We start from the raw sequence: 23190 nt of genomic DNA, 5'->3' as shown, positions 1-23190 counted from the left end.
TAAAATTAGCTTGTAAACTGGCTACTTGGGAGGAAACAATCCAGTCGTATACGCGTCTTTTCTCAACTCCAACTCCAGTTGCGCTAGCTACACCGGAACCCAAGAAATATAGCCCCATGTCCCCCCAGAGGTTTACCCATCGTCTGACCAATAGCTGATGGGTTCTGAAGGCCTAACAAGGGAATTTTCTCAACTATCCACACAAAAACAAGTCACCAGACTGTCGTAATTAGACAGCCTGGTGGTGATGGCTGGGGAAGCCAAGACAAAGTCCTGCCAGTGTGAGGATTCGACATGGTTGGCTGATCGATTTTAAGGTGGTTCATGTTTGATTGGAAGCTTTTCCCAATCGAGGTCAGTAGGTTTGCAAGAACTCGTTGTTTGCTGTGAGAAGCTCTCTGCGCCGTCACTGAGTGCACCCATCGACCTGCTTCTACCTGATGGTAATTAATCCCTAACCTTTCAACCCGGGCCCCTAACATCAGGTCTTAGGCCAGTCTAAACCCTTGGTGTTTCACCCGGCTCCCTAAAAGCCCCCAGTTGGCCCGACCAGGTTTAATCCCATGACCACCCGGCTGCCCAGACTTACAGCTCAGTGGGACGAGTCAGTCGTCTGCAAGGACATTAAGACCTTCACACACTCACACATACAGACAGACAGACATCAGCACACGGTCACACACTTGGGAATCTCTTGAGAGACATGCGTCCACAAACACGTGGATTCACACTTAAAAGAACCCTGCGACCTTGACATCCAGTCACACACATACATGCACACACACACATATATATATATATATATATATATATATATATATATATATATATATATATATATATATAGACATACACACAGTTTCCTTTCACTTTTGTCAACCTACCATCCATCACGGCCTCTGACGAACAGTTTTCCCCATTTTCTTTCTGACACACTCCACCAGAGAAGAACTCTCCCACCATACTGGCTCCATGCTCTATTCAATAGGGGAAACAAGACAATGTTGTTTCACCAAGCATATTAATGGTGACATCCTTCATATGCACAGATTGTTGGACAACTGGACAACCACTTTTTGTATTCCTGAGCTTCACTTTGTGCTGCAGAAAAACATTTCATGTTTCAGTCTCTTGACTGCGTCAGGGAGGACAAGTTATTTATGTTTGTCCCGGTAGGAGAGTCAGAAGAAATCTGTATTTCAACGTACCTAGTGTTTTGTTGGGTATCCTGTCGACAGCCAAGATGAAGTCGTCTTTGAAGAAGATGTAGCCCACAATGGAGAAGAGGTAGACGAGGATAAGAGCCAGCACGGCTGTCAGAACAATGGAGCGGCCATTGCGGGTCACACTCTTAATTACGTTCAGGAGGGTCTCTTCTCGGTAAACCAGATCAAAGAGCTGGAGAGAGGAAGGATTCATGAGATGTGTGCGTGCAGTATGTGTGTGGAAAATGTGGACAAAGGACACATTATTTGTTTGGATCATTGGGCCTCCTGCAAGAACATTTTCGTCTTCTTGACTTAACCTTCTCGTGTGCCACGTCAGATTCAGCAAATGCTCCTAACTTCAGATAACTGTCTAAATGACCAACGTTAACATGATAATAATAATAAAAGTAATAATAATTTTATTTAAGTAGCACATATAATTTCATTTATATAGCACTTTTTAAGTTTAAGCACATGATGAATGCCGCCCATGCGTAAATGAGCGCACGTTCATGAGAATTGGTATAATTAAAGCCCCAATGATAACATATAGGACTACGTGTCCTGCCTCATTCATCTGTCTCTGCCAATATATCAGCACGCTGTCTAAAGACACGCTCTCTTATAAGAGCCTGACGCGCATCCAAAAGAAGCAAGTTAGCCGTGACGCGCCTGGTTACACTTCCTGTTGACCTTATTAATGTCCATGCAAAGACAAATTAACCTTCAATTAGAATGTCATTTAGGTCGTTTTGCAGTTTGAAATGTTCATATTGATATTGTAGTGTTATACTATAGCATCAATGGCAAGTTTAAAGTAATTATGACATCGTTAGGCTATATGAACACATTCAGAATTAAATTATAATTTGAATTGCTGAGTCAAACAGGATAATGTCAACATAATTATGGAGTGCAATTTATATTTTCTAACTCAAAATTGCTTCAAAGTAATGAAATATACAATCCATTAGTGACTAATGGTATGTAGATGTAGACTAATTGCACATGACTCTTAAAAAAAATTCTAAGTACCAAATTAAAGTCACAGGTTCTCCCAAATCGAGCTACTTAAGAACGAATCTGTTAGTACGAGTGCTTCTTGCATGAGGCCCAATGCCTTTATTAAAATCTCCTTGCCAACATCTCATCATTAAGACCAATCAAATGGCATCTAAATCACATTTTTATCTCATGATTCTATCTGTTACAGTGTCAATTAATAATGAAAATATGTACACTATGTTGTCTTCATTTCTATTCAGGACAAATGATGCATGACAAAGTGATGCAGGGATGACGTATTTGTGTTGGCCAACCAGGAAGTTAAAATCAAATGGGTTCCCTCGACAAAAAGGGATTTTTTGATTGGCTTTTGGATTACTGCAGAAAATAAACTCTGTCAAACAAACGTTTATGATACTTACACGTTTTGTTCAGCAAGATAATCTCCTCAATTGAACACCGCTTTTATGACTTTTGAAGCGTGAATGCCATCGCCAGAAGTAAAAAGCTAACGTTAGGCTATAAACAAACTACACCACGGTTGCATGAATTCACCACCACTAAGCTAAAAGGTGGACGAGTCGGCGTGATGACGTTTTGACATTATATCTTAGAACAAAATGTTAAAATCTCTACAGCTTGTAATAACCACAGACCTTATTTCAGGCATCTAACAAAAAAAAAACATTGACTTCCATACAAAGGAACAGGAAGCGCTAAAATGCGAACTCATTTCCGTGTTTTAGGACTCGTTCCTGCATCACTCTATTGGACATTGTTGTCAGTATACCACTACCTAGGGTGTCCATGTGTATAAATGGTTAAGATATGTTGTTTGTGTGTGCTCACGTACAAGCAGGCTGTAGAAGAAGACATGAACGAAGACCCCCAGGCTGCAGATAATCAGGTAGAGCAAGTGGTACAGGAACTCCACATCCATGATCATGGCTATGTAGCCACGTGTGAAGGTCCCACGGTTCCCAACGAAGCTCGTCAGGAAGATCACCTTATTACCTAACTGGAGAGCAAACAGACACCACAGAGATGACATGTAGACACCATGATAGTGCACATTATGTTCAGGCTGAGAAGGAAAGGTTTACTCATCAGTATTAGTAGCTTTGAGTAAGATTTTCTGATGCTTATTTGTCAGAGCACTAAAAATAAAGTGGATGTGGTCAACCGTCAGAGTGGTGTGGAACCTCCGGGCTCATGCTTCAACGCCTAACAGCTATGAGTGACATTTCTATTAGCAGCTGTAAGGCTTCCTCAACTGTTAAACCAGTGTGTCTACATGTCCACTTGAACGTGAAATCTGGCTGAATGCCCGATGTTGTGCTACACTACTTTGGAGTCGCCGTGTTCCTGCACCGTGCGCACCGTATCAATAGGTTTAATGTTTAATGTTTAATGTGTGGCATGTGACCACGCCGTTTGCCAAGGGCAATTCCAGTCAACCATCTACTGGGCAATAAAGCATATCCAAATGTGATACACATGAGTTCTTTCGTCGCTTTCTGAACACAAACACACACACACTTACATTGAACCCCCCCAGCAGGAGCAACGTGGGCTCCAGGCCCACGGAGAAGATCAGGCGCAGGATGGTGGAAGCAATGAGCGCCCGGATACCGTGAGGCTGAGGCAAGACGATGACGATAGCCAGAGAAACCAGCATGGCCATCCACAGCAGGGCAGACAGGTGGGGCTCCAGAGTACCTGAGGACGGAGGAGGTCACATCAGGGAGAGAGGTGTGACCGTTTCCATTCAATCATTAACTATTTTGAGTGCATTGTTCGCTTTTTACCATGTCAACAGGAGGCTTATTCAGACATTTAATTTCTCTGCAAAAGAATTTGAGATAAAAAAAATCCTACATAAAACTCATAAAAAAGTGCTTTTAATCTGAAATCTTCTCTGCATATTTAGAAAGAATTTTGACACAGACATGAATGCAGTTAAAGTATGCTGAGCATGCATGCTCTTTTCTTTCATATTTACTTTACATATTTTCTTTCCATGACAAGAATGTTTTTTTAGAGACGGGACAAGATCTTTATTTTTAGTTCTCGTGCTTCACTCTACCTCTTGCACGAACGTGCACTAAAAGTGACTAACAAAGCAAGTGACTTCATTCTCTGCTCAGGTAGACATTACTCCTCGACATCTTTGCATAGCAAATAGTTGTTTACTGCTATATTAATGGTCTGGATATCATATAGAGAACCTTTAAATCATATTTAGTTTTAGACATTTGAATGTCAGGTGTAAAGGGGGTCAAAGTGAATCTACCACCTCTGTGTTAACAGATAAATTATCATTATCAGGTTGAAAAGGTCAGACAGGTTTTCTTTATACTGAAGCACCAAGAACGCCACTCTGATCGTCTCCCTCCATCCCCTCCCCGCTGAGGCCTCCTTCTTCACGCTGCTCTGTGTACAGATCACATGACAGGTACTTGTTACATAACCCCCCCCGGTTTGGCTAAAAATACACTTGGCTCCAGCTAAATTCATCGGGATGGTCCTGGGCACTGCATCGTAACATGCTGCCCGGGCTCTTGGACTTGGCAGCCGACCCAGACACAGCAGCTCGGACGTCACACACCTACAGTACAGTCTATTCATCTCTCGGACTTGCTTACTCTGCAGGTATAAGAAGATAGGGAGACTGACCTTTACACTAAACCACTCACACTTCATCAAAGTCGATTCGACACACACAGCCTGATGTTTGCCACATGAAAAAAATAGATTTTTATATGTCTCTTATTGTTGGCAAGTGTCTGCGCTAAAGCTCCGGTGTCTACTTGCAAGGTCACATTGGAGCAGCGCCTGTGATAGGGCGGAGGCTCTAGCTCTACTTTTGGTCAAGGGTTACTCCAGACCTGGAAATTCATAATTTTAAAGGCCACTTGGCCATAGGTGTTGTCAGTTTTCTGAGAGCACAAAGGCCGAATGCCAGGGCAGCAAGGCCATCAAATAAAACAATGGTTTAAAGTCCACGGAAATAATTAATTTAACTTGAGGGTTACGGATGATTTTATTTTTAATACATCGGTGAAATAATTGTTGATTTGGTCATTATTCCTTGATATTTGTGCTTCTACCACAGCCTAAGTAGACTACGTTACTTAGTAGTAGTTAAATGGTTTCTTTTTTGTCTATTTTATTGTGTTTATTGTTCTTATTTCCTGCTTAATTGCGCTGCAGCCTACAGACAAAGTTAATACCGTTAAAAGTACAAGACTTTTTTTTAAATACATTCATCCTCATAATTATTTTGTATCTATATTCACATACAGTGCCTGTTACTGTAGCAGGAGGAGAACATTCACTTTTCTTCTCCTAATTGAAAGACTACAGGGGTCGGGGGGGGATAGAAAGAGAATTAGCCGTGATTAGCACTGTCGCCTCACAGCAAGAGAGTCGCAGGTTCAAACCCTGCTTGGGGCCCTTTTGTGCGGCGTTTGCATGTTCTCCCCGTGTTACCGCGGGTTTTCTCCAGGTTCTCCGGTTTCCTCCCACAGTCCAAAGACATGCAGGTTAATTGTTGACTCTAAATTGCTCGTAGGTGTGAATGTGAGTGTGAATGTTTGTCTGTCTCTATGTGTCAGCCCTGTGATAGTCTGGCGACCTGTCCAGGGTGCACCCCGCCTTCACCCAATGTCAGCTAGGATCGGCTCCCCCCGCGACCCTGCTTGGGATAAGCAGTTACAGATAATGAATTGATGGATGGATGGGTGCTTCCCCTCAGCCAGCTAAGGAAACACTGCCGTTACCGCCGCCGCTCCATCAAACATAGACTAGGTGCATATTTTTTTTGGAAATAAGTATTGTCTGGAGTGGCTGTGATCAGCTCCGGCGGCCGTGGCGCAGCTGCACTTGGTGGAATCCAGGGTAACATTCGTACCAGACTATCATGATAAATAGCACAGTTTTCCAGCGATTCATACCAGACTTAAAATCAAACCCTGGTTATGTGTGCAGCGTTTTACTTGATGTTGCCCAAATTCATAATGACAACAAAAGACACTGTCTGAAAAACATATTGACAGGAAAGAAGCAAGAGGGGCAGTGTGGGCGGGGCATGAAGACCACTGTGGCCGCAGGGCGTATCATTTTTTTGAGGGGCAGAAGGCCAAACTGAAGGGGCATTCCTGCCAGCAGCATTAACCCAGAGAAGATGTCCAGTCTGGAGTTATTCAAGGTGCTTTTTTTCTAGGAAATTCAGCACATCTGGCCACTACTGGGAAAAAGTCCCAACCACAGTTTTTCTTCAAACAAACCACCCCTAGGAAACATCCGCTGACAGACATGTGAGTGAGGTGTGCAGCTGATACAATAATGTTTGATGGTGTTTAAATTCTCTATACAATCAACAAATTAAGCATAACTGTAAAGTTATAAAAATGTGTCCCCAAATGAAGTTCACTGGAGTAGTTTGGTTTATTCAAGGTTTACAAGCAGTTGGTTTGAATATTAACAGGAGACTGTCTGGGGTCATATTAAATCCAGGACACAGTGTGTGTGTGTGTGTGTGTGTGTGTGTGTGTGTGTGTGTGTGTGTGTGTGTGTGTGTCCATGAGCAAGTGGCTGAGATTTTTTTCTGTTCACTTGATAACCGGCTTCAGTTTGTAGCCAACATTGGCGTGTCCTGGTATGAACCCTTTTAAGCTCCCAGAAGACCTTTGACACTGAAAACCCCGTGGAGTTTCTAGAGCTACGCTAACAACCTCTTTTTTTGTCTCTTCTATACCGCTGTGAGGAAGTTCAAACAAAAGGGATCTCGCCGTTTGACCCCAGACAGAACAATTGAAAGTTTATGCGAGTCACAATGTGCGTCTTCTCTCTGCTACTCAACACTGGAACAATAGCGGCCTTAATAGCTGCGGCTTTTAACATCCCCACAAATACTGGCCTCAAGGAGAACTGAGAATAAAAGAGGAAAGTAAGAACAGGCAGCAAAACAAACAGTAAACTGAAACTGCACGTAAAACACGCTCCGGTCTGTCACTCATTCCTTTGGTTTGTGAATAACTTCCTGTCCTGCAGGAATTGGTAAATATCCTTTTGCATGAATATTTTATCTCCAAAGTAAATCAGTCGCACCTCGTGACCCAACACCAGACCAGACTTTCCCAACCTAAATCTGGACATTTAGGCCACATGACAGAGCCTGACTGATCAGGGGTTATTATGGTGTGGGCAACAAGGTCGAGGTCAGATATGTAGATCCACAAAGGAACTGAATAACCTCTGTTTTTTTTTGTTTTTTTGTGATTCCTTGTAAAATAGCTTATTTTAAACAAAGAATTAAGTTTTTTTTCTATTAATACTATACTCAACTTTATTTACATAGCACCTTTCATACAGGAGTTCAAAGTGCTTTGCAACAAAGTGAAGAAAAAAGAGAATAAATAAAAAGAGATACATTAAAACGTGCAAATGCTACACGATAAAACACAGCAAAAAAAAACAAAGGATGGCATAAGAACAATAAAACGTAAAAGATAAGTCTAAAACAAAGGAAGAGCAACAGCTAGTTAAAGGCAATGCTGAGTAAATAACATTTCAATTGTCGTTTAAAGAAAATGTTCACAGAGTTTGCATCTCTTATAGCCTAGGGGTAGCTCAGTTGGAGAGTTGATTACTATGACATCTAATATGCTTCAAGGTGTTTTTTGTTTGAAAATGTGTGATGAAATCCAAATGTAATATTCTGATGAAAACTGAAGATGTTATCTATGATCTCTTCGAAGCCACCAGACTCCTTTGACAAAAACAGCAATTTGACCTCGCAGAACATCGAAGCTGCTGGTCTACCGCTGATTCGATTGTTTGTTTGGGATGCAAATTTGTTTTAAAGCCACATTAACACAATTTTTAAGGATGTAGCGAGCTCAGTTAAAGCTAGAGAGAATATACTGGCATCATATTAAACTAGAAAACCTAAGGAATCAATTGGTACCAACCATGTCATACTAGCTTATCTTGAAGGAGGTTAAATAACGCTCCAAACTTACGCAAAATGTTGGCGAGGAAAAACTGGCATGTCCATTTTCAAAGGGGTCCCTTGACCTCTGACCTCAAGATATGTGAATGTAAATGGGTTCTATGGGTACCCACGAGTCTCCCCTTTACAGACATGCCCACTTTATGAGAATCACATGCAGTTTGGGGCAAGTCATAGTCAAGTCAGCACACTGACACACTGACAGCTGTTGTTGCCTGTTGGGCTGCAGTTTGCCATGTTATGATTTGAGCATATTTTTTATGCCAAATGCAGTACCTGTGAGGGTTTCTGGACAATATTTGTCATTGTTTTGTGTTGTTAATTGATTTCCAGTAACACATATATACATACATTTGCGTTAAGCAAGCATATTTGCCCACTCCCATGTTAATAAGAGTATTAAATACTTGACAAATCTCCCTTTAAGGTACATTTTGAACAGATAAAAAAATGTGTGATTACTTTGCAATTAATCACGATTAATCATGGACAATCATGCGATTAACTGCAGTTAAACATTTTCATCGATTGACCGCCCTAGTTTAAATACATGTGATGTAATGTTTTGCAATGTTATTACAAAAGGCTTTATAAATGTTTGTTGTGTGGTTTTGGTTCTCTATTTTTTTCTCAGAGACGTGTCAAACTTTGAGGATATAAGACTGTGTGTCTATTAGAAGTCTGGCGCTGTCTGCCAGAGGTGGCCACTTTTAAATGCTTGCATCATGACACTGACCAACCCTTCTCCTGCACCAATTCAACAGATAAAACACTTGGATCCATGAAGAAAAATGAAGTTTGAATCTGTGACATGATCTACAGCAGCTTTGACACAGATTATCAGATCAATTGACACCTGAAGCTGTGTGCGTATCTAACTCACTATCAGGTAGGTGTCACTTTCAGTGGTATATTCCACAGTCAGTAGCATGGTATCATGCTTCCTGCGAGTCTTTCTGGCCTTATTGGGAGACCACAGCATTTACGTAAGTCTGTACACACCAACACACACAGACACACTTAATTACCAGAAGTGACACATATGGAGAAACAGACCACTCAAACCGAGACCAGCGTGAGAATGAGACTAGAAATCTGATAACATGGTAAGTCAAGTGTCAAGCTCAGAAAAGAAGATACAGTGTCAATAAACAGGTCAGGGCCTAACTAAGAACAAATCCATCTGGGTGTTTTGTGACGGCGCCCCGGTTCAAGATCCAAACCTTCTGCTAGGATTACATTCTCATCGCACCTCCACTTGTGGTGATACTCACTTTGGGAGGTGTGAGGCTACACCCAAACCACAGGCACGAGAGCACAGAGTGTTCTGTAAAGTCCTGTGCATACCGAACACTAATAATGCATCTTACGTATGTGATCTAATCACATAACAGCTGCTATAAATACATGTACTGCACGATTGCAAATGACACATCGGGAGGTATTCAAGGATCCATGTGGCTAGCAAAAAAAAAAAGCAAATGTTTATTGGGATTATTTGGGATTTTCAGTTCTTTGCAGCTGGCTTAAAGCAGATCTGAAGTTGTTTTCAGAACAAAGAGTCCTGAAATGAGTGCTCCACAGATGTAGCATTGCATGCCTGTAACATCCTTTGACTCAAGATGGACAGTAAACAAAAAACTAGGGCTGTTAACGTGATAATAACACATTAACGCAACTTTGTTTTAACGCCACAAAATGTTTTTAACGCATTAACAACTTGCGTCTGGCATCATATGAAACTACAAAACCTAAGGAATGTATTGATACCATCCATGTCATACTAGCTTGTCGCAAAAGTTTGGCGAGGAAAAACTGGCATGGCCATTTTCAAAGGGGTCCCTTGACCTCTGACCTCAAGATATGTGAATGTAAATGGGTTCTATGGGTACCCACGAGTCTCCCCTTTACAGACATGTCCACTTTATGATAATCACATGCAGTTTGGGGCAAGTCATAGTCAAGTCAGCACACTGACACACTGACAGCTGTTTTGTTATGTTAAATGCAGTACCTGTGAGGGTTTCTTGATAATATCTGTCATTGTTTTGTGTTGTTAATTGATTTATAATAATAAATATATACATACATTTGCATAAAGCAGCATATTTGCGCACTCCCATGTTGATAAGAGTGTTCAAAATGTACCTTAAAGGGAGATTTGTCAAGTATTTAACAGATAAAAAATGTGCGATTAATTTGCGATTATCATGCAAATAATCATGAATAAATATTTTAATGGATTGATAGCCCCACAAAAAAGATAAAAATCCGTGCAGCAGAAGCAGCGGTATAATTTTTTTTCCTTGTCAAAACCTGGCACCTACATTACCCAAAATGCAACTCAGCCACAGTTCGGTCAGAGATTCAGGTGTTATATGCTAGTAGTAGCTAATGTTGTTAGCCACTAGCCTCACACAGAGATGAGGAGCCGGCTACAGAGGTCTGGTAAACCTCACAGCTTTCTAACTCTACACCCCCACATTTGTTTCGTTTGAAACTTGTAATCTGACGCTTCACTTGAGGACATTTATCACGTTTCACGCAGCTCCCTCTGGAGCCCCAAAACACTTTATACAACTTCACCCCCCCCCCCCCCCACGTATGCAGTAGTACTCCCCAACACCTGTAAACAGACTTTGATTTGTAACATAAGTGGAGTTCCCCTTTAAGATCAAATCTGAAAAAAGTGCAAGACCTTTTTAAGTTCATTGTGTCGTTTCCAGACAGAGGAAAAAGTGACTGTGGCAACCCTCTGCCCATTTTCATACCTGGTAATTATTGTGGAAAGTGGCTGGCGAATTATTTGGTTTTGGAAACTTATAAAAGTTGTCTAACACAAAACCCTTCCTCCGCTTTCAGACTAATCCGAACAGAGCCTCTGAGAGTTCATATTGGGGTTAATGTCACTGTTGGGGTAGTAGAGGACATCCTCTTCTTATGCACACTGAACCAGTAATTTGTTACCTGGCAGCAGAGAGATGCACCTGAAGGGCGTAAACGTGCAACAGGGTGTAACACAATGTATCTCTCCGGCCCCTGAAATAGAACACTTGACAGCCATGACCCAAATGTTGTTCTTGTTATATCTTTGTTGTACAGGTTTCTGTTAAAGCACGATATGTACTATATGCCTCCCGCCACACCCCGGCCTTGCCTTGTGCCACTCACTCCCATATCTGGAGTTGTAATAAACACAGTCATTGTGCCAACTGCAGCTCTCACACACACGCACACGCACACACAAGATCACAACAACCGGTTGTTCTCCAACTGTTAAAGGGTAATTTCGGTATTTTACAACCTTTTGAACCCTACACTCCCATGTTTTTAAGTCTAAAGGACTAATGGGAACAACGATTTTTTAAACTGGTCCAGTATTGAGTGAGACGGGCTGTAATATAATCCTATCGGGCAGCTCCTCATTGTCAATGTATGAACACTAAAAGTTGTTTTTGCCACTGACAGGCTCAGGTTGTTATTATAAGTGTCTGATAACATTATAGAAGGGAAATCAAACATTTTTCTTTAGCTTTCACTTGATCCAGTCTGTAACTTTGGTATTTTTCAACCTATTTCCCATGTTAAGTGATTAATGGGGACAACTATTTTTGTAATTGGTCCAGTATTGAGGGAGAATGTGTAACAGGCAGCCGCGAAACGAGCTGCGAGGGCAAGTGAGCAGCGTCAATGTAACGTAATGTCCACTAAAAATGTTTGTTTATGCCTCAGACAGGCTCAAATTGTTATTATAAGTGTCTGACAACATTATGGAAAGAACCTTACAGGGATATAAAACATTTCTTTTACCTTTCGCTTGATCCGGTCTGTTTGTTATTGTGACCAAGTCTCGCTCAAGGAGAAGTCTCGTTGTGAAATCTGAATATCCGAATTCAAAGACCTCATCTAAATATTCAGCCATGACATTGGAAATCTTTTTCAAGCTACACTTTCTGTACTCCAACACAACAAACTGCCTGGCTGGCACTCACGATTCCACCATGAATGTACTCCACTATTCCACCGTTGTCTTTAGGCAACACGTCACCAGAACAAGATCTCCCCTTGAGCGAGACTCTTTCCATGATGTCAGAAACTTATAATAACAATCAGAGCCTGTCATGGCAAAAACAAGCACTTTTAGTGGACGAAAATGATGGTGACAGCTTGCCCAAATAGCTGTCTACAGAGCTTTCCCTCAATACTGGACCAGTTTCAGATATCGTTGTCCCTATTAGTCAGTAGAAAAGTACAGAAGTTACCCTTTAAAGGGCTAAAAGGAAAGAGAACGTTTCAAAAGGTGAAGACTTGAGCAGACTTACCTCCACCTGCTCCCTCCAGAGGGTAGAAGAAGGCCACCAGCAGGTTCATGAGCACAGCCAGGTTGAAGGAGATGCTGCTCCAGAACGACATGTTCCTGGAGCACCAGTACAGGATGGGCTGAGCTGGAAGGACACGGTAGTGAAAATCACACAGGTCACTGTGCTGCAGCGACATCACACAGTGCAGACATCTCCATATTAAATCACCAAGCACAATATAGCTAAGAATCTCACAGAACACTTTAGTTTACAGTAAAAGTAAAACACATGATGGCTGATCAGTGTTTCACACCAAGGAGGAGCACAACACATAGAATTTGTGCTATCAGTTGATTTCCAATTAATTCTAGTCAAAGCTAAGAGAAAGATGGGGATGATTTCCTATGTTATGTACAGTAGGTATTACCTGCTGATGAATTTTCTTTCATGCTTGGCGTGAAATCTGTCATGTTTCGCCACAGAAACACAATATTTTTGCCATTTTTTTTTTTTTTTTTTTTTATCAAATAGACTTGATTTTGAATCACTCCAAAGTTGAGCTTGGAGTCATTTCAGTGATTTGAGAAATGTAATACATTTGGGGTGAAACACGTCAATCAAACAGAATCAAAAGGAGACTGTGTGTGGCCATCATTAGCACCAAAACTGTAAACAAAAGATTCACTTTGAAGGGTAAAATCAGGCAAAACCTAAAATCTATTTAAGTACACAGAGCCAAATATCATGTTCATATACACTACAGTTTTCACATGAACTTTTCCCTTCACACACACAGACACACACATACCCCCCCCCCACACACACACACACACGCTCAGCCTACTCGGACCTCGGTCAGGAGATCAGTATCGTGCCAAAGCTATTTTGAGCGCGACTGTTTATCAGAAAAGAAGAACTGCGGGTGGGGACTTTTTAGCAACAGAAGTAATTCTATTCACGACAAGTGGTCAACAGCACCAGCGGAACAATGTGGTCTCCAGCCATGCTGATGATTCATTCAGATAGGGGAGAGGTGGTGGTTGTCATGTTTTATCACGTTATAGACAAACCATCCTCCGTCAGGCCTGACCATGAGACAGGCCACAACATCACCTCGGGGGTCAACAGGGACCTGCCCAGGGAAACTCAACATAGCGTTCAGGCCTGTGTGACTACGGGTATTTAAGGTTTGTGGAAAAACAAATGTTTAGTTTAAAATGAGGAAGACTTAAATGTTTTTTTTCCTGGATCATCTGGGAACAGCTCATCCCGTCTCGGGTTGCTGTTCCGGGAGCTATCCGGTGTCCTCTACCCTGCCTTGAGCTTTTTCTCAGTAAGGTTGTGCCATGTCAGAAGTAAAGAATGTGACTGAGCATGACCTCACACTGGCAGCTGGATGAAACAGGTCAACAGGCGTGGAGCATCCTGCTTACATTTAGCTTTTTTAGACAACTGAGTGTGAATCTAGTCAGGGGTCTTTATCACGTCGTATCTATTTCACCGCCATCTTTCCTGTCCCTGTTTACTTTCCTGATTTTGCTTAAAATAATGCAGGAAAACCAAAATATTACTGATCAAATCAAAGAGTGGAGACAGGCTTCACCCTCCATCCAAAGCTTTTACCAAAACAAAACATTCTACACTCGTGTGACCACTTAGGGTGCTTTCACAAGCCAGCATTTAGTCCGTTTTAATCAAACTCTGGTTGCGGTTCGTTTGTTGTGAACGCAGTAATCGTACAGAAGATGCTAAATAAAGTCCACAAAAATAGTGACGTTTATAAACTGGAGGAGAAGGGATTCATGCACACAGTAAATCAGTGCCGAGTCAAAGTGAAAAAACTTTGACCACAATATTTCAGATTCCCTGCATGGAAGTGGCAGCTCTCCAAACGAAGAAGATACATTTGCTCCTTCGTAAACGCCCCTCAGCAACTTCATTTTTTTTTATCTGGTCTGCTTTAATTTGTGCACTGTGAAACCAAACCAGACTAAATAGAAAACGAACCAAAAGTATCAATTTCACTGTGATTCGGACGAGCCAAACGGACTATGGTTTGAGAAAGCACCCTTAAACACCAGTTGATCCATCATTCACAGTTTCAGCTCTAAATTCCCTATCCGCAGTGGCACGAGACTATCAAGGAGGGATGGTGTAAAAGTTAATACTACTAAATCCTGCCAGAACATTTGTTCTTTTGCCTCTTTGTTTCCAGGAAGACAAAAACCTGACACTAATCTCCCTGTAACAGAATACAGGAATTATGTGCAACTTCCAAAGTTAAGACATTTTTGTGAAAGGACATGCGTACAGACCACAACTATCATGTATATCATCCATTACATCACTCTCTCCTGGCTGGAAAACATCAACTTACAGATTTACATATTTTGTTATCACATCTTAGACTGATATTGTTACTCTATTGCACTTTAAATAAGCTTTAAATAAGGTTTACATGCTCTCTCCACTTCCATTCCTCCAGGTTTCAGAGTTAACGCCCCTTTCACTCACGGAACCTGCAACATTGCTGGGTTCAATTATCAGAGTGAGTTAGTTGTCTAGAAAAAGAATATATGTTGAGTCTGTTTGCAGATATGCATGACCATAAAAGATAGATTAGGTGTTAGGTATTAAACATCTAAACTTGCCAAGGATGGCAGCAATGCCGTGAACGGTAGCTATTTGGGAAATAAGAAGACAAAGCTGGGCTGAATGATGGATTTCAAAAGTGATTTTAAGCCTGTTTTATTCGGTGATGTCCAAACAGTTAATGGTTTCATAGAATTTACGACAACAAAGTCATGTTTTGGCTCTTTCAATTCAATTCAATTTATTTTTTATATTGTGTAAAATCATAACAGAAGTTATCTCGAGATGCATTTCATATAGAGCAGGTCTAGACTGGACTCTATAAATGATGTTCTGCTCACCTGCTGTTGATTTTGCAGCTAAACCCTGAGGCTGAGTTTTGTGGTTGGTACAACTGAAACTTAAAATTACAGGTTAGACCTGCGTTATCTAACAAGCGTGTATGATTTAGTTTTATTGTCATACTTGGAGTACCACAGGGGTGTACCACAAAATAAGTTCGACAAAGCCAGGAATTCTTTGCCGTAGCTGGATCGACATAACCTAAAGTCTGAGTCAGAGATAACAGGTACCGCGAGGGTAATTATCAGCCGGCTCTGTAAACCAGGGCTTCCTCAGACTACGTTCGCTTTCTCGTAAAAGGCGGCGTTGGAATTGTGTGCCGCCTAGAAACCAGAGAAGTAAGTGTTGTCATCAAGTATAAAGTGTGGAGCTGCTCCATAGACAATGAATCAGGAAAGATGTTCTAGATAACACTGAGCGCACCCAGAGGAATGTTCTGAGTATATGGGAACATTTTCTGTTACACAACTGTGGCTGATGCCTTTTTGGCTTTCGATCAAACGAGAGGTGTGGAGGAAGAGATCAGGAAGTCTTCACTGTATCGTCAGCTGACAAATTGCCAAAGAAGTTGACGTACAGCGGAAAGTTGGGTTGCACTTCCTTATACAGGTCTGAAAATTCCATGGTAATTAAGTGATAATTAGCAAGTTACCTTTTTGAAATTTCTTTGGAATTACCCCAACATTATTTAATAATTAAAAGCTAAAATAGCATATAATGGTTAAAATAGGGCCCTTAGGCTCGAGGAGCGGCTGTGCGCTGCCCTTCATTGGAAGTGGAAAACAAAAAGCTAATAGGTTACTTGCTAATTACTTGTCTCCAGTTCCTGCTCACACATGATGCCAACATGTCGAATAACATTTACGGAGTGGAAAGAGGCTTTAATATCTGCGTCTCATTCGGGATGGGAGGGGGGGCTTAAGGGACCTGGAGGGATGCAAAAGGACAGCATGTAAACTACAGTAGGAGATAAAGAGTTGAGGAAAAAAAGGACGTACAGGGAACCGTGTTTGCGTCACCAGTGGCCTCTTGAGTACCTCGCAGCTTCTTCTGCCAATTCATCTCATTGAAGAGGTCCTCAGAGTGCAGGAAGAAGTCATTGATCTTACTGCCCTGCTCGTCCCGCTCCGTGGTGTAGTAGACACGCAGCTTGGACTCTTTGGTGAGGAACTCGCAGATGTTGGGCACGGGGAAGACTATCTGCTCCATGGTGCGATCCAGCCGCACGATCTGGACACACACAACCACAGAAGCATTCACCGATCACATACTCACACTCTCTGATTGTAACTGTGGCGGAAAAATATGTCTTGACCAGGGCTGTCCCTTATAACATTTTTGTGGATTCGAGGCTTTGGTGAGAAATAATAAAAGGTATTTGAAGCTTTGTGGCACAGCTCAGCAGGCTGACATGTTCTTCTGTCTCCATCTCCCCTATTTCAGTGCTGCTGCTGCACTACTAGACACATACGCACCTCTACACACAACAAACAGCAATGTCCGTCTGAGAATAACTAATAATTAGTGTTGAATATGAATAATGTTGTTGGATTATTCCTTATTTCATGGTCTATTTGGGGATTTATGCATTATTATTACATAGTTATATATTTAAAAAAAACAATAATGAAGCATTTAAATACTGATTTGGAGGTTGATTACCATGGCAACGGTCAAAGCTTTTAAGCATTTTGGTCAGCCCTAGTCTTGACCCTGTCCTCTTTAAATCCAGGTGTTTATAGAACATTCATTCATTCATTCAAATCATCTGACTGGTTATTGTCACAACCTGTACTTTGCAAGACAAACTTGCTTCCTTTAGAACGTGTCTGATAAACTGAACAAACAAGGTGAGCTCAGGACACTGTCAACAATCAGCATTCCTTCTTCACGAGGATAATGTGTAAACATGCCACAGGTGTTCAGCCACCTTGTCAAGGTACACAGTGTAACTCAAGGGCCGGCCAAGAAAACAGTCACATGCCTCGAGTCAATTGAGATGCCAAGATGTGTCGCAATTCTCTGCAGCTAACACGGACGTCTTATTATAGATCAGTGGTTCTCAACCTGGGAGGTCACGAGATGATTTCAGGAGGGGGTGGCGGGAGGGAGGGGGGGGGGGGTCACAATAAAAGAAGATATTAAAAAATAAAAAATAATATAACATGTTTTCGAATGGAGAATGTTTTGTGAGAGGGTTTGAATCTGACCTGTGGCCCTTTGCTGCATGTCAACCTCTCTCTCTCTCCCCCTTTCATTACTATCTCTCTCTCTCTATCTATCAATAAAGGTATTGAAAAGCCCAAAAAATAATCTTTTAAGTGTTCCTACAGATGAGTTTCTGACGGGGGATTTCTGGCGGGTCAGAGGGAGAGGAAAAGTCACGAAAAATCCCCAAAAATCCACAGTGTCTGGAGCACATTGGACAACGCCTAAGGGCTCTTCAAACTAAACAAAACTGGGGAAGGTCGTGAAAACTAACCTGATTATTCTCTTCCAAATCTTTTTATTGTTTTTTTGCAGACAAGGCAAAGGTGTCCGTGACATCCTTTCCCCCCACCCCATGTTGTTCTTAAAAAAAATAAAAATTAAATAATACTAATAAAATTAAATAATTTAAAAAAAGTAAATAAATAGAAAATTAAATTAAATAAAAAAAAATATGAAAAAAATAACTGTGGCTAAAAATAATATATAAATGGGGCTTAAAAAAAAAGAAAAGGAAATAAAGAGGGTAAAGAGGGATTATTCTGGGGGTCGAGACTCTAAAAGGTTGAGAACCACTGTAATAGATGTGAGATAGTGGGCAGACAACAGTGACGGTAGATCCAAAATGGCACGGTTTAGCTCGGACACGGGCCTAACCACTGACCTCAATCTGAGCTGTGTGTTTGGCGTAGAACTCCAGGGCCTCATCGCCCTCTCCATACGTCCCCCCTGGCTTCAACATAGCCTGCAGTTCCTTGTTGTGACGGGCTAACTGCAATGACAATCAAACAGTGACAAACAGATTAGTGACTCAGGACAAAGACACAAAGAAACATTCGGCTCTGATGTGTACACGTGCTTCACATTGCTGGTACTTAACAGCTGGGTACAGTACATGCTATTTATTCTTCTTGAATGCACAATGTTCCGTCCATTCAACCACAAGGCTGCAGGGTGTGGATTGAACAGTGGGTGTTGCACAACCATAATTGTAGTCGTTACAAAATCATGTTTTGAACACTCTGCTATTGAGCGGCGCGGAGCCTGAGGGCTGAAAAAGAGGACATGTGTGAAGGACGGCAGGTATCACATGTCTTTAGCGGCCGCAGGCGATGACAGAGGCGTACAGTAACAGTGAGGCCGCTGAGAATCTACTGGCTACGTCATGCGGCCGTGCACGTGCTCATGGGTGTGTCTGCCTGCACAGCTGATTTTACGGACAGTCGGTGGCTTACTTGATGAGCCAATATGTAGATGTTGTGGCCGACGTTGCGTGGAGACGCGGAGTGCTCCTCCTCTTCGTCTTCACCCTCCTGCGGCTCCTCCACCTCTATCTCGCCCTGCATGTAGGCCTTTTTGATCACTTCCACCTGCGAGAATACACACTGTCACATAACATCCCTTTAATACTGTCAGATGATTTGCATGATGTCGCACGCACCAGCTCTTTAGGCCTCATGTTGTATAGTATCCTCTCAGCGTTCTCGCTGTCATGGCGACTCTCCATAATTGCAAGAAGAAGCTTGGAGGCATTATTCTACGGAAAGATGGAAAGAGTACAGATTACAGCACAGAATCAACTCAGGTTGTGTGAAAACAGTCACTTATGTTCAGCATTTCAAACTTCACACAGGGAGTAAATCAAGCCCACCATTAAAGAGGGAAACCAACAGTAAATACTCAGTGTCCATTCAGCGTCTTTTTTCAATTGTTCCCGATGAGTAGAGAGCGTTAGCGGCCACACGCGGCCTTCAGTCTTTTTCCTGAGTGCTCAGCCACTTTTGTGCGGCCGTTTCGAGTGCTTCTAGTTGAAAATCTCTGAACTTTTCAGAAAAGCGCTGGTGACGTTACTGTAGGAAATGGAGAAGCGTGTTTTGGCCGTGGTTGCATCTGAAATTCCGTACTAACATGCTATTTAGTACGCTAAAACAGTATGTGAGATTATTTAGTATGTCCGAAACCTTAGTATGAAACCACGCAAATTGCATACTATTTCCGGTGAAATATTACAGTATGCAACGCTGGATACTACGGCGGCATAAATATCCCACAATACAATGCGGTACTGACGACAACGTTCATAACACACGTTGACGGACAGCTCTGTAACGTCACTAACGCCTCCATTTAACTGTAAGGATAAGATTTCACTTAGCTAGGCGTAATACATAGTTTAATTGATTCAGATTTTTAATTCTCACAAACTGTCGTTTTCATCACATGAGGTTGGCGCGGGTTACCATGGTTACACGTCTCCAACCAGCAAGGAAGCTCTCAGGAAGTGACGACGTAAATTACTGCTGAGTGCATCCAAACAGATACAGTACATACATAACAGATATGCCAACTGCGTGTTTTTTACTCTGATGATGTTGGCGTCGAAAGGTTAGTCTTTAAATAAAGTTTACTGCCTTAAATCCGTGTGCTCCAGTGTGTTTAGGACCTGCTCTGTGAAGTCTCTCCTGTTACAAGATTGCCGCTGGACGGGCCTTCCTGTTCCTTCCTTAACCTCCTCTCTTCAAAGATACATACTACCGTTTATTCACACAAAACTATGTTGAACGATAGTAAACATATTGGGTTTGTCGTGTAAAGTATGCAATTTCAGACGGACACTATCATAACAAAAGACCAAAAAGCCAATTTGTGGGAGCAGATCGGCCGGGCGGACACCTATTGTTGCTGGTGAGTGTTTATATATGAGTGCTTTTATATGTGTAGTCTCTGACGGATCGCTCTCCTTGCTCTACGGCTGTCAGATTGAGCGGTGACAAGCAAGCAAGGGCACGCATCCTCCGGTTGGTGCTCATGATGCAAAAAACAATGTCAAACACATAGATAGTAGCCCAAATAGATAAATACAAAGCAAAGGGGGCGATGCTAGTCTACCACACAACAGCAGTTATAGTGGGGATATGTTGTCAACATATTTTTTATCCTAGAGTCCAAGTGGATGTTTGTGCAAAGAAATTTGCTCAAGGCGTTCCCGAGACATCACGAGAATGGGACGGATGTAAGGTCATAGTGACCTTGACCTTTGAGCACCAAAATCCGTTCCAAAATCAGTTCATCCTTGAGTCCAAGTGGACATTTGAGTCAGATTTGAAGAAATTCCCTCCAGGTGTTCCTGAGATATCGCGCTCACAAGAATGGACCGGACGAACAGACGGAAAACCCGAAAACATACTGCCTCCAACCACGGTTGTCACCGGCACGGAGGCATAAAAACACTGGGAGCACTCTTTTGATGACGTGCTCCCCATCTCCCTACCAGCGCTTATCTGACAGAAAAAAAACACTATATGGACAAACGTGCTTTGACATGTGTCCTTTTAATGTAATGCATGATGAAGTACTTTATTATGATGGGTTGATTCCATATTTTGGCATACCTTATTTAAGTCAACACCGTTCTTCAGTCAGTGATTTCCTGTAATGACTTGATAAGCTCTAGAGAATGATACGTCTTAACTTTTTCTAGCTGAGTAACAAGTTCATAACACCGGACTGTAACTGTGATCACAATCATTACACTTGTGGCTGCATTGCATTATAATTTCTCTGTCAGTGATGTAACTGCTTCTCTGCAATTAAATGATTCATCTCTTCCTTTGAATGTCACGTCTGACGTTTATGTTTTGCAACTTTCACTCATTTTAAGCAATCTTTTTTTTCACAGAAAAACATCTCAATGTGTCTGTGTCCCGCAGACACAGACACATTGACACACATGTCCCGAAAATAAGAAAGCTATACCATCAAGCAGCAAACCAAAGACTAGCATGCCTGTATATGTAACACTAATGGTGTTTTGAAGTGTTTATTTTACACTTCCTTTTATCAATAATCACTCACTTTGAGTTCCAGCACCAGATCCATCCTCTTCTTGCCGAGTGGGTTGATGTCATTGAGGATGAGAGCGATGATGATGTCGATGCCGTTGCATTCATGAGTGGCAATGCAGTTCTGAGGAACAAATGACACGGACATAGATGAATGTGTATACCGGAATAGGAGAGCTACCGGTTTCAAGCAGTAGCAACATTATTATCAAAAAGTTAGATTCTGACTGACAGGACTTTTATGCAAACAGCCACTCAACAACAATTAAATATAACATTAATGTTTTCTGATGCTGCTGGAGTTTTGTTGACATCCTCGGTAAACACAGCAGTACAGCAGACGAGTATTTTGATCAGATAACAAACAGTATCTGTAATCTATTAATCAAGAGATCTTCAATTTTACAGCATTCCAGATTTTAATTACAATTAAATATTTAATAAACAGCCTTTCTTTCCCTTCTATTCCCTCAAGCTTTCCTGGCACAGTCATGTGCTGATGAGATGGGTCACATGTCATTACTGTGGGGCACATTTCATCAGTATTTGCTTTGTGCTCAAAACCTGCAGTTCATTTTGCCAAACATGTGCCACACCCGGAAACTAAACAATGGTTTGTGGAAGCCAAATGGTTTGGAGCAAAATATGTTGATGCCATCTAAGAAAGAAACTTACAGGGACAGTTCCAGGTGAAGTGGGGTTGTATGAGGTACTTCATCTATAGTCAGTGTATTACCTACAGTAGATGACAAGAGACAAGAGTACCGACATGGAAGCAAAGCAATGTAACGCTGTGGACGGCGGCAAAATGTATTTTAACCACCTAAAAGAAAGGCTCACCTAAAAAAAACAATATCAGTTTAAGTGTATGCTATATTAAGAACATTTTCACTGCTTTACCTTGCAGACAGACAGCCCTTTCCAACGGTTAACTGAAGCCGTTCTCAGTGTTATCTATGCTCTCTTCAAAGCCACTAGATTACTTTGACAACAACAGTAATTTAACCTCACAGATCACAGGAGGTGCTGGTCTACCGCTGCCTCGATCGGTGAGTTTGTTTGTGTTATTGTGTGACTTTAGTGTTTTAAAGGGTTAGATTAAATCGAGGCAGCGGTAGACCAGCAACACCTTGTCAATGGAGTTTGGCGGCTTTGAAGAGAGCATAGATGGATACGAAAGCTTCAGTTCCCCGTCAGTAAAGGCTGTCTGACGGTAAGGTAAGGTGGTTAAAATATTCTAAATATAGCGTACACTTAACTGATATATTTTTTTATGTGGGCCTGTCTTTTAGGTGGCTAAAATACTTTTTGCCCCCGTCCAAAGCAGTACATTGCTTTGCTCCCGTATCTGTACTCATGTCTGTTTCTCCAAACCGGGGGGCGTGCTGACAACCAAGAACCTCATACAACCCCACTTCAAAACATCTGAACTATCCCTTTAATCCCACGCAAACAACACACAAAACAAAAATAGTTCCAGCACTTGTCTCTCTCTCTTTTCTCTCTCAGTAGATGTGAACAAAGAGCTTTGTTTAGTCTGGCAGACGTCCCTTCTAGCACTGTTAGAGGGAACTGAAATCAGTTCAAGGGGCGACTGCATTTGGCCAGTTGCTTGTTTAGTCATGCCAGTTTCACACTTGCCATAAAATGACCCCACGGCGGCTTGAACTGAGGAT

The 23190-nt window shown here is 41.8% G+C and overlaps 1 protein-coding gene across 8 annotated transcripts in view; it reads right to left on the bottom strand.

Annotated features, from left to right (window-relative positions):
- Positions 1 to 23190, bottom strand: part of itpr1b (inositol 1,4,5-trisphosphate receptor, type 1b) — a 123484-nt gene that overhangs the window by 15224 nt on the left and 85070 nt on the right. For all 8 annotated transcript variants that reach the window (XM_074651148.1, XM_074651231.1, XM_074651306.1 and 5 more), the window contains 10 exons: positions 21528 to 21638; positions 19114 to 19209; positions 18908 to 19042; positions 18337 to 18444; positions 16463 to 16694; positions 12552 to 12674; positions 3757 to 3932; positions 3067 to 3231; positions 1209 to 1398; positions 885 to 977 (listed from right to left, as the gene is read on the bottom strand). In XM_074651148.1, coding sequence (XP_074507249.1) covers positions 885 to 977; positions 1209 to 1398; positions 3067 to 3231; positions 3757 to 3932; positions 12552 to 12674; positions 16463 to 16694; positions 18337 to 18444; positions 18908 to 19042; positions 19114 to 19209; positions 21528 to 21638 — 1429 coding nt within the window. The remainder of the gene's footprint in view (positions 1 to 884; positions 978 to 1208; positions 1399 to 3066; positions 3232 to 3756; positions 3933 to 12551; positions 12675 to 16462; positions 16695 to 18336; positions 18445 to 18907; positions 19043 to 19113; positions 19210 to 21527; positions 21639 to 23190) is intronic.

This window comes from Sebastes fasciatus, chromosome 1 (genome assembly GCF_043250625.1).
Source record: "Sebastes fasciatus isolate fSebFas1 chromosome 1, fSebFas1.pri, whole genome shotgun sequence".
Classification (NCBI taxonomy): Eukaryota; Metazoa; Chordata; class Actinopteri; order Perciformes; family Sebastidae; genus Sebastes; species Sebastes fasciatus.
Note: the sequence above shows the minus strand (reverse complement) of the source record. Positions and strands in the feature narration are given on the sequence as shown.